The sequence below is a fragment of the Atractosteus spatula genome, chromosome 6 (assembly GCF_055471065.1).
Source record: "Atractosteus spatula isolate fAtrSpa1 chromosome 6, fAtrSpa1.hap1, whole genome shotgun sequence".
NCBI lineage: Eukaryota > Metazoa > Chordata > Actinopteri > Semionotiformes > Lepisosteidae > Atractosteus > Atractosteus spatula.
In genome coordinates, this window is record NC_142711.1 from 26980158 (window position 1) to 26993032 (window position 12875).

Here is a 12875-nt window from a genome sequence, read left to right on the forward strand (position 1 = left end):
CCACAGTTTTCAGATGTCCCAGAAGTTTAAAATCAAAAGGAAAAGAAAATATTTACAGAGAAGCCCCATTCAGTCTTAACTAGAAAAAGATGGTTGATATTATGCAAAGGACAGCTGCAGGTACTTTACCTTTAATGCAGTTTTCAGCATTGAATATTATGATTAATTAATCTGAGATTACATTTAAGATACTAAAACATGCACCCATATACGCTTTTTTAGTAGTTTGTAATTCCAATATAATAAGCAGAGGAAATCCCCTGGCAGTTCCTATCATTTAAAATTTACTATTGAGTACTATTACTATTGAAATTGTAAATGAATCATTTGTCACTCAGTTATTCAAATGTAAGTGGTATTTTGAAATGAAAGTTAAATATAAAATTAACTGCATTTTAGAAAAGATTTGCATGCCAAAATAAAGTTAAAACAGATGAAGTTGAACAGATTGTATAAATCATTCCATTACATAAAAACATTAGTGAATGATCTATAACCTCCACAACAACCTGTAACAATGCAACTTGCAAAAATATGAGATGGAAAAATATTCAGCAAGGCACAAGGAATAGTTCGCTGGTGTTCTTTAAGTCTGCAATGGACAAACTTCAAAGCGTGAGATGGCCACATGATTATGTTAATTATATGGACCATCTTTCACATGAATGGTGCTTCCCATCTTTCACTACAAAATATCATAATGAATGTTACTCACATGAAGAACTGCGAACCATTTGTATCTTTGCCTCGGTTGGCCATTGACAAAAGGAATGCTCTGTCATGTTTGAGACTAAAGTTTTCATCTGTGCGAAAAAAAAGAAATATCAAGTGAGCCCCTCTCTACTGTCCAAAATAATTTAAAACCCATTAGAAGCATTACTAACAAGAAGCAGCCATTCAGCCCATCCATTTCATTTACTTGTTAATGTGCAAAGAGCGGTTCAGAGAAAGGCTTGAAAGTTTATGCTGGCTCCCAAAAACTAGTTTTTATCAACAAACCCTGATCAAATCAATATACTTCTGAAATAAAAAATGAGGCTGCACTCTACTTTTCCTCAGAAATGTGCCACATTTAATAGTATTATAGGCTTTACATACTTCTCAGATAATTAATGTTTTAAACTTCAAAAGTCTCAAACATAAAAACTAAGAACTGCTAAGTAAAAATCCGAATTGTAAGGAAATGCAGGCTACATTTGTGGGTACATGCATGCAGTATTTCCAAACAATAACAAAGCAACACAGATCATAACTTTCATTTGTTACAGATATGTTCTTTACATACATAAAAAAAATATTTCACCTCAAAAATAAAGCTTTTAACCACACCAAGTTCATTATCAATGGAAAAAAAACAACAATTAATACCTTTCAGTGACCAGCATAATGAATCAAAACCTCATTATTGCAATAATAACATCAAGATACACAGGTCAATTACTATGTATCTATATATACACACCGTATGCTTTGACTGAAGAAACAGAAACACTACAGTGTACAATATCCATTGCTTCATAGATCAGTACAACTAATGATTCCAACTGGGGAGGAACAAGTCTTCAATCAGATCACATTTCCATCCATATATTGATCATGGAAGACTTTTTACCCATTGTCACGATGAGAAGGGTGTAAGGGAACAATGTTTGAATTGTGTTACTGAGCTGTATATATCTCTTACCTTTTCATTTTGCAAAAGACCACATTCTCTATAAATAAAAGAATATGTTGAAAATTTTAGGCAGGAAGATAGGATTTTTCATTAAAAATTGCCTAACCTCCATGCTGAAAGTCAGAAAAATTTCAAAATTACCTAAAGTTCATAAAATCAAAAAGTAGAATACCCACAAAGAAGGAAAGTAAACTAAAACAAAAACACTATCTGAAAACCATGCATTCAGTAATTCTTCATGCAACTTAGCCTCATGCAAATAAGGAAAAGCTGATAGTAGATTACATTGAATATATGTAAAGGGACTTTGCTGCTGTATCACACTTTCAGTACTCTGCTGATATGTCCGCATTGTTGTACATGTATGCTTACCTTCAAAGTAGCCACCAAATATAGATTCACCTCCTCTTCCATTACCTACAACATTGCAAAAGAATTCTGCTCAGTGAACACTTTTTCCTGGCTACTCAGAAGTAATGCCATTTAACAGGAATTTCAAAGTTTTTGATGCTAAAGGACCCCTTTACGAGAAACCTTTCTCAGTAAGACTAAAAAATTATACATAAAATCAAATAATCCTGGAACTTATCGTTAACCATCCTACTCCTGATTTTGAAACATTAAGAGCACTGCAGATCTACTTCATCTACTTCTAGTATCACAGTCAATTCTGATCCACCAAGACTGTTGATTTTACACAATACCAGACCTGTGGTGCAAGGATCTCTGTTTATAGGTAGTTCCAAGTTAAAAACCTATGGTCTAAAGTGTGCTACAGTTTATCTTGGGGAGAATGATGAAAAATGGTCATGTCTGATATACACAGAATTTGAGTTTTTATCTATGCTGCAGAGTAACATGGCACCTTCAATTCAGGTACCCCTACATAAAGGTATCCTATATCATTGTACAAATGCTATCGGTAGGGCACAGACTAGCAAATTCACTGTGCAAGAACTAAGGGGATGTTTGTCTACTCTCTAAAACACCTCCTACAATGGCAATATTACATTGAGTGCAATAAGTGGTAATTTATCCTGATGTGCACATTTATCCAGTTCATCATACAGGCATTCATATGCCTGCTTGCACTGCCACAATCTGTAACAAACAGGTGTGACATTTGCCATTTGAGAATAAGCATTACTGCGTTGAAAGGCAAAAGAAATACTTTTATGTAAGTTTTTGTAGAATGGGAGGAGCACAGGACTGAAATAGTAAAACAGTGTGCAGTAAGAGGACCAATCACAAAAACAGACTGACTCCTACAGTTGTCAATAAAATGCCATAAAAATACTGCTATTCTTTCAAATGCACGCTTCATTACCAAATATCACACAACTGTTTTCATCATCTTACCTTCACACATGCAAACACAAAAGTCACACATTTCTTCCTACGGATACATTATCATACTTTTTGCAATTTTATATTCAGAAAGTAATGAGAAACCAGCACTTTAATATTCAAATCAGTTAACAAGGGATAATTACTTGCTACCATTCAAAATACAGGTAATGCCTCTGCCAGTGGTTAGCACTGCTACCTCGCAAAGCTGGGGACCTGGGTTTAATTCTTGGTGTTTTATCTGTGTGGAGTTTGTATGTTCGCCCCCTGGATTTCCTCCAGGTGCTCTGGCTTCCTCCCACAGTCCAAAGACATACTGGTAAGAATTTGTTTCTGGGAAAATTGGCCCTGGTGCGTGAGTGTGTGTGTGTCTGTGTGTGCTCAGTGATGGACTGGTGTCCCCTCCATTGTGAATCTTGCCTTGTGCCTATTCTTGCCAGAACAGGCACTGGCTCACCAGTGACACTGTATTGGATAAAGCAGTCAGAAAATGGATGGATGGCTTCTGCCATGTTGCAGTACATTTTAAGGAAAATGTCTATTTTATTTACTCATAATTTGTCCCGTCTATAATGTTATGAACTGAAACAAAGAGCATTATAACCTGAAAATGTCTTACCTTCAGTAAAATCCCCACCCTGGATCATGAAACTCTTTACAACTCGATGGAAGGTAGAGCCTTTATAACACAGTTTTTTTCCTGTGACTTTTCCAGTTCCTTTTTCGCCTGTTAAAAGGAAAAAAAGTGACTCACTATCTTCAGATAGAAAGAGACCAGCTCTCTTCAGGTAGCATTTGTCATCCAAGTTAAACAAGGTGTTTTTTTGTATTTATTACCTATTACATTTAAATTTCCATTTCAGATTGATATTGTATATTTAAAAAACATGACAGCAAAGAGCTAAAAGCAACAAAACCTTTTTACTACTACTGGTGCAGAAATTTATGTTCTCCTCCCATTATATTTAATAGCAAACAGGAGAGACATAAATTCTAATTATACAGCAAATTGACTCAGCTTGCAGAATTTACACACAGCATAAGCATAGCTACTCTCTACAGATTCGCTCTTAGGAAAGCTTGTGAGTAATTAAAAAAGCTCACATTAAAAAAAAATATTAGTGCTTTTAGTGGTCTAGAAAACATTAGTATTGATCTCTAGAACACCTGCTTAATGAGATCACATCAGAAAAAAAACATCTACTCACATTGTGCTTTAGATTTCAATTCTATATCTAAGTTTGGGGTGCAACATTACACCTTAAAAATGTATTAACCAAACATCCAATCTCTTTTATCAAAATTAACAATTATTGCTATTTCCAGCACTATTTTTTTGCATTTGGCAAGTGTTTAAAATTCTATTGCACTGCTGAAACAGAATACAATTTATTATCAAGTAAGTTTAGTAGGTTGACCACTTTATAACTTTAAAACAATAATGATAAGAAAATTATTCACAATAATTCCATCTCTTTAAAGGGGAATATATCAAAACTACTAAAAAGTGAGCTCCATATTAATTGAACCACATGGACTGACAAAACCTTTTAATTTACCGATTTTGTTTGTCTAACAGACTCAAAAGACATAAGCATCGTGAAATGGTTCATTTGAGTTTTGAAGAGAAACTATTCTGGAGGGTGGAATGCTAAGAGGATTGTGGCGGACAGATGCCAGTGGAGTTACAGAGCTTAGGCTGAGAATAGCTGACTTAGTATTTTACTGGGAAAAAAAGCAACCTGTGGGTTTTTAGTTTCATACAGCATTGATAGGAAACCCCAGACGGGCATGCAATGAGAGGTGGAAATGATAGGAACCATTAGGAAGCTTAGAAGAGCAGAACAAGACTATTGCTAAAAGACTACTTCTGCCCTTGCCAGAACCATTTTAATTTAGAGGATGCTGAGAAAACTGATAGGTCATATTGATCCCAACCTTTAGCTGGAAATGCGCAGTGACCTAGAACTACCAGTGCTGATCTCCTAGCTAAGGTATTGATGCCCTGTGAAAAATTAGCTTCTATCGCAGGATAACACCTAAGACATTTTCTGGTGCCGCCATATCACATAGAAAAGCTCTGACTATTATCAGAACGTTTAGGTATTTTATGCCACACTGCGACAACTGAGATTTTCCAATCCAATCTGTCAGATTGACAGGGTTTTTACAGTTTCTGTCTTCCAAATCAAGTTGTCTTAGTTTTGTGACATGTAAATCAGTCGTTATAAGCTTAAATGCAATTCCTATAATATTCCTACACATCACTATGCCAGAATTCCAGGAAAGAACCATAACAAAAGACTGATTGTCTTTAGACTGATTGACAATAAATAATAATAAATCTCTTTTTATATATGCAATCATGTGCATACTAAATACTAATTTACTAAATATATGGACTAGTTATTGAGCAACACAGTTCTCATTCTTGTCCACAATTCCACAATGAACAAATAATCATTTTTATAATTTCCTATTTTTAAGTATTCACTTTAAACCTTTGGCCTACCTAACAATTACAATTACAAGTGGTCTATGGGAATTGACATGTGATAACCTTTGATGGCAGCAAGTGAGAGAACCCTACCAAACAAGAGAAAACTGAAGCCTTAATTAGAAAATTAACTGTTAATTAACAGTTATTTATATAGATCTATTTTCCCCATTTTCATAGGGATCATAATACAGGCTGGTTATAAAAGGGCAATACCATGGATCAACTTCAAATACAACAAGCCAGAGAAACCACTGTTAAGCCTATAATATAATGGCAAAGTTTATATTTAAGGTTGCTTACCTGTGCATAGACAAAGAAAATTTTTACTTGTTTTGGGACAGATATCTGAAAACAGCTGAAAGACAATGCGTCCAACTGAAACAAAAAAGAGGCAAAATTATTAGATGGCAAGAGAAAAGTATTAGTAAAAAATGTGTCAACACTCTGCAGGTGTAACAGAAACATACAATACATATAAAATGTTAAGTCAGCTATTAATATTCGGTTTGATTTCAGAATGCTATTAATTGTTACAAAGCAAGTACCACAGAACCTTACAATGCAGTTATAACAAGCACAAATACAGCCTTGAATTATTTAATGATATTGAAGTAAAGGACAGATATATATTAAGAATTCTTCTAGCAGCTAGTAAAAAAGTACTTACACGAAAATGGCTCAAAAAAGAACCTCTAAAATTGTTGTGATTGAGAAAAATATAATGGAAAAAATAACTGTTTCTCTCAGATTGCAGGCAGAGAGGTTTAGCAAATACTGGATTAAATGTATCTCCCTACAGGGACCCAATTCTAGTTTATGAGAAAATATGCAGTGATATCTATGTGTAGACTTTTTTGTTGTTTGTTGCGTTTCTTATCAAACAAGTGTACTTTTTGTATGACCCTCCATACCTGCTGGCATAGTGTAAATAGTTTATTTTGTATATACAATGTAACAAAAATGTAAGATGAAGGCAAATGTTTATTCTGCTGTTTTGGTTATGCTCTGTTTGTAAACCCTTTCATCGCTAAATAAAAAGTATAAAACAAATACAGCCTTGAATTAAAGAAAACTTTGACCATCTCTCAGTCATAATCATAACATAACCCAATCTCCAATTAGGGTTTAGTGCAACTTATGGGTCAAGATTGTGTATTCCAGGCCACAACAGACATTGACTCTTTCTCCATTCATTTCCAGTCATTTTTGAAAATAAATGCATAACAGCCCTTACCCAATGCTGCCTACCAATATTTTAAATCTAACAAAGATGTTAACAATATTTGAAATTTTGGACAGTGGAATAATGAAACTCAACTTCAGTCATGGGCGAGCCTGTTTATATAATGTGTCAAAACACTGTGGTCCCTCATTATGAAAGAAAGCAGCCTCAAACACCATGACCCTTGTCGTATACACTTTTTAACAATTTACATGACATTTTCTTCTTTAAATCGGACCTACCAATTTGAAGAGAAAGGTGTTTCCTGGCTACACTTATTTTGGTGGAATTTGTATTTTGTCCATATATGATACTTTTTGAATTTGGAACAAATGGTATTTGATTAGAGATATCTGTCTCTTATACAATATTGGACTCATCCAATTTGTATTTTAATATGAAAAGGTGTGGTATTTTCTGGGAAATCAGATAACATTACATGTCACTTTGATATGGAAAATAGTTCTGGGAACTGTTTCATGCAAATTAATACAATTCACAATGCAAAGAGGGGAAGAAAAGTGATCACCAAAACCTTAGACTGTAATTGACAAGTATCTGCAGTCCTACATAATACAGACTGTTGGCTTGACAGCCCCAACATTCTTTTTTCACTTCAATTATAATTCTGAAACCATCAACTAATCAGCCCCTTCTACACTTAGGCTTGGAATTACTCATTAATATAAAAATTGATAGAAAAACACTGTGATGTTATTATTGCAAAGAGGAAAAGCAAGTTGACAGATCAGAAAGAGTCGCTATAGTTTCTCTTTAAAAATTCTAGTCATTTGATTTAAAAAAAAATCTCTTTATTACAGAGCTAATAATAGCAAATGTATTTGAAGTTTTTGTTGTTTTCCTGTATTAGAACTCATCTGTGCTGGAATATGGGTGCACTGGGGGGGGATAACACTTCATTATGTGCATGAACTTCTTTAGCTAATTATAATTCTCCTTAAGGGACTAAAGCTGCACCCAGGACTAATCTGAGGGAAGTAAATCACACAAAAGCTGCTGTGTTCCTCAAAGGCAGCTCTACTTCCTTTTTGAGTCTTTCAAATGTGTTAATAAAGAAAAGAAGTGATTATGAACATCTGTATTCTCTGAACTAATAACTCCCTACCTCTCCCACCCACCAACACAACAGAAGAACACTTCTGAATCATTTGTGTAGCTATAATTTTATACCAAGCTCCATAAGCAAATTGCCAAAATGTTATTTCTACAGAGGCAAATTACACATCCAGTACAAAACGATCAGCAATTCCTATGTTGTTCATACTTATTCATTGATATTCAATTCAATGAACACTAGAAGAATGTGATATAACCTTAACTTGAAAACTAGATGCATAATGCCTACAGAACATTAAAGCTGTTAATGAGGAAAACACTGATCAACGAGAAGGTTTATTAATGAAAGAATAAAAAAGAAAAGGCAAGATTGCTGATTGGAAACTTATGATGCTACCGTTACCCCCTCTCTTTAAATAAAACAAGTACATTACATTTTCTTCACATCATCTCCCTTAAAACAAATTAGTCAATGTTTTAATTAAAAACCTACACACAATTACTACTTTGATAATTGAATTTTGAATTTTTGCACAGAAGAAGATGAAAAAGTATATACCAGTTTGTTTATGTAGCACTACCTAAAGCAATTACCATTTTCAACCATTAAGACATTAAAAACCAGGGATATTATGATATCCAGCATAATGTTTAGGGACCAATATCATAAAACGTATGATTTTGACTGTGACATAGATATTTAAATGTGGCTCTCTCAAAATATATTTAAGAAAAAAACCCTTATTAAGCATGTTAATCATCAATTAATAATGTTAAAAATCATAGGCCGTTTTAATTTAGGACAGAACATCACATGACAAAGTAAACTGTGCTAATCAAAATAATCAAAAGACTGCCTTGCACAGACAATCTTGTTTGTAACCTCTCAATTTTATAGCTGCTATTCTATGGTTGATATTTCCTGGCATTGTTTCCAAGCTCACACTACTGCTGCTGCATTTTATTACACAGGAGCAGAGAACTTTACTACTCCAATTTCTTAGCACAAAAACAGAAAGATTTATTGAATTATGTGATTTTCTTCATGGTCTACTCCACAGCAATTTAAAAGTTATTAACAAAGAAATATTCGCTGCCATTTCACTTTTGTGAACCTGATTCATTGCTTAGGATTTGATATAAACCTATTCATACAATATTAAATGTTTACTTGCCAGCACATCACCTCTAACAGGCATGCTTTTACATTTATTAATCATTTAATTGTGACCTTTCAGAAGGCACATTTTCTAAAATAACCTAATCCATGCAAAATGGCTTAAATCATTTAAAGATCCCAACAAGTAAAATAGTTTACTTGTTACGTAATAGTAAATTGTTAAACTGGGGTTTACATAAACATAGGTTATTTGTTCCTGGAAAAAAAAATCCCTAAGAAACAACTAGGACAGTCTGGATAAAAGGCTAAACTTAAATTACAGAAGAATATTCAGGAAAGGTTCAGGGAAGGACTGGGGTAATTCACTGCACATCAATGTTCCTCACACATAAGCTCACTTCACAAAAAAAACAAGATTGTTACCGTTAGTTCATTATTTTAAATCAGAATAAAACAATAGCATAGAGAAGCTTCTCTTACCTGGCTCCCTATTGATCTCAACATCGAAGTAGCACTGGGGACGATCTTTAATCCCCATTATTAACAAAGTCCTGAGAACCTGAAAAGGGAGAGAATGTACTGATAAGCAAAAAAAATCCAATTCTTTTGCCTCTTTCCACCATGCAGCATTTAATGAGCTTCCCAATCTCAGAGTGAATCATTGTGCCTCTCATTAATGCCAGCACATGACTAAACACAAGAGAGCTTACGTTTCAAAACCAATGAGTGAAATTGCCTTGTCTACCAAAGATATGTAAATTCAAATTCTCTCCTACTCTGAATACCATCCTGTTCTACTGTTTGTATGTCAGATGCAGAAAACAGCTGTTGTCATATAATTAAAAAATGCATAAGATGGAAATACTTAGCAAGATTTTTGAGTAAAAGAAAAATACTACAGAATCAAAAAGTGTTAAAACCTGAGATGTTAATTAAATGATCTGATATTAAAACAGAGGGAAAAACATTCACAGGCTTCTCTCCTCACATTTAATTTTAACCTGCCAAAGTGCATTTTCTCCTCAAATCAATTACAAACCAGTGGGTTTTATGTTTATTTGGCTTTTGTGTTTATTTTGCAGATGTACAAAACATCTAAGTGGGGTTTGGTTTGCTCATGACTACTAGTTATGCAAATTTATTCCCATTTTTTGTTCTTAACTTGGTAACAGAGAGAGTCAGCTCTGATATGCAAAACACTATTTAAAAGCTAAGCAAATGCCTTTCAGTTTAAGTGCCGGAGGCATCATTCAGAAAAGTCAGAAAGAAAGCTGCATTATACACTAGGGATACTTTCTAGCGGGAAGCTTCAGATCGGTTTCGAGCCAAGGACAATTTTTTTTTAACTTGCGCTTCAATCCAGGAAGTTTTTTTAAGACCTATTTCATGCTTTATTTTTAGAAACAGTGAAAACCAAATATTGCTTTTTGCCAGCCTATCATAAAAAAAAATTGATAATCTAACATCTAATATACTACTTTGTGTAGAATTACCTGAAAAAGGACTTTTTCACCTGAGGCTTCGCTCCTAACAGTGGAAACCACCAGTTTATTAACTTTCACTCACTTCATCAGCAACAACATGCCTCAAATCTAAGAATATTTAGAAATGTAAGGGGTGGTTTTATTTATGTAAATGTGGATTTATACCATTATAGGATTGTGAATAACTGCTTCTGTGCAAGCTAATGTTCTACATAATTACAAACAAAAACAGGCAGTCCTACTGCCTGAGACAGAGAGCCTACTACAGTGCCAATGACTTTTTTCAGCTACCAGCATTTGCCAACATTTCCCCTGTTTTTAGCCCTGCTTTTATGATGGCAGTCAAATGATTCTATTAGGCAGATGTCTTATGCATGTTTACAATGCTGTTTCTCATTTTCAATGCTCCATAGAAGGAAACCATAGCCAGGTTAAAGAAGAGTAGTACAAAATGAATGTAACATGCTGATGATTTCTAAAGTACATTCTGAATTCAATACAGCATTTTAACGCATTGAGTTACTTGTATCTCCTGCAACTCATACTGCAAAAGCTCACCTCAGAAAAAAATATTTTAAAAAACTTAAAATGTTACATTGTAAAACATTTATACTACATTTGCCTCTTATATTTTTATTTGCCTCAAAATCTGTACACAACAGCATCACAACTCATGAAATGCTTAAGAACTGAGAGATTTAAACTGCTTAGCAACACATGAAAGCCTCATGTCATTTATTACAATAATGAATTAGTGTCTATACATCATCACAAACTGGTTAAATGATTTTAACTAGGTTAAAATGGCAGAAAAGTAGGCTACTAAATAACCGTGGCATAGTAACCTTCATAATAGCAAAATTAATATTTTGAAGATGAAACACATGTGCTCATGCTTGGGGAACTCCTCACGTACTGTATACTTTCTTTTTTACAATTTTAGGAAGCAGGTGATTTATGTACAAAATAGTTATTCTCCAAAGTGGAAAAAAAGTTGACAATCTCTGTGTGGTACAAACTTAAACATGACATCTCTCTGCAAATTTTAATGTAAAGTTAGTATTTATTTACAGGTTTGTAGACATTCAAAATAAAACAGGGAATATGGCACCTGTCAGTCAGTATTTAGTAACACCTCTATTGGTAGAAATTACAGAAATATTTACTCTGGGATATGAGCTCCTAGAATTTGTTGATATTTAGTTGAATCCATTCTTCCTTCCACCAGCACAATATTTTCTGTGCCACTGGCTGCCACACAAGCCCAAAGAGTAATAGATACTCCCTCATGCTTAACATTTGGAAAGGTGTTGTTTTCTTCAAATGCTGTTTTTTCCCCAAATGTACCTTCAGTGGTTGTGGCCAAAAAGTTTAATTTTTGTTTCATCGGTGCATAGCACTTTGTTCCAAAAAGTTTCCGGTTTATCAAGGTTTCGATTTGCACACTTTAGATGTTGACGTTTCTGATGAGATCATTGGAAAGGTTTCCTTCTGACACCTCTCCAGTGCAGATCAATTTTGTGTAAGCCACACTGTATTGTGGAACAACTGCAGTGTCTCTCAACCTTTTGTGCAGTTCCTTTCCAGTGATCTCTGGGTTGTGATTTATAGATCTGATTTTTTTAAGCAGTCCTAGTTCAGATTTTTCTTGGTTTTCCAGATCTTGCTATGACTATAGCAATAGTTCCCTTTAACTTCCACTCAGATGTTTCTGACAGTTGAAATTGCAAGAGATAGATCGCAATAGAGATCTTTTTATAGCCTTCCCCACTTTGTAAATGATCTTTATTTTCAAGTCCTTATTTAGAAGCTTAGAGGAGCCCATGGTTGTTGAAAGCAGGCAGAACAACAATCACAACCTGAGAGGTTAGAAGGGCGAGAGTATTTGTTCACCTCACTTAATTTAAGGCCTAACACGTCAATCACGTTTCGGGACCTTCGAAAAACACAAATGAAAAAAGTAGTAATGAATCAGCTGGAAGGTTGTTGAAACTTTTGCACGTGTCACATTCACGTTATTGTTTTTCCAATCTGTTAAAATAAGCAAATAAACAGTAAATTGTCAAATACTATTTGGAAACTTTGAACACAACTGCACCTTTGACTTTCCTTAAAAATGACCGTGCACGAACACGTTTACAAAATGTAACTACTAACAATTTCACAGAACTGGCAAATTCACAAACATTAAACGTTTCAGAGCAGACTTTGAGACATTTTCACTTCTACCACCTCTTACATTACAAAAAGAAACAACCAAAAGGGGGATTTAACATGAACCTGATCTCTAATGAAACAAGCTCCAGCTTACATTGATCTGCACAGTGGACTGCTTAGTAACAACATGAACCCAAATACCAGGCAGGCTCTACTATCAGCTTATCATGTTTTTTCACTTCTCAGACTTCCTATGCATTTACCCACCAAACACCTGGACTGGTCTATGCTAT

General features: G+C 34.4%; 1 protein-coding gene across 6 annotated transcripts in view; it reads right to left on the bottom strand.

The window, feature by feature from the left end:
- nktr (natural killer cell triggering receptor) overlaps nt 1-12875 on the bottom strand; it is a 40156-nt gene that overhangs the window by 21278 nt on the left and 6003 nt on the right. For 3 of the 6 annotated variants that reach the window (XM_088918293.1, XM_088918292.1, XM_088918296.1), the window contains exons 2-6: nt 9422-9500; nt 5823-5897; nt 3642-3749; nt 2048-2092; nt 716-803 (exon numbers count right to left, since the gene is read on the bottom strand). In XM_088918293.1, the coding sequence (XP_088774419.1) occupies nt 716-803; nt 2048-2092; nt 3642-3749; nt 5823-5897; nt 9422-9479 (374 nt within the window). In that variant the 5' untranslated portion in view covers nt 9480-9500. Of the gene's footprint in view, nt 1-715; nt 880-1462; nt 1588-1684; nt 1713-2047; nt 2093-3641; nt 3750-5822; nt 5898-9421; nt 9501-12875 lie in introns of those variants that run through there. The other 3 variants (XM_088918295.1, XM_088918294.1, XM_088918298.1) reach the window with 3 other exon arrangements.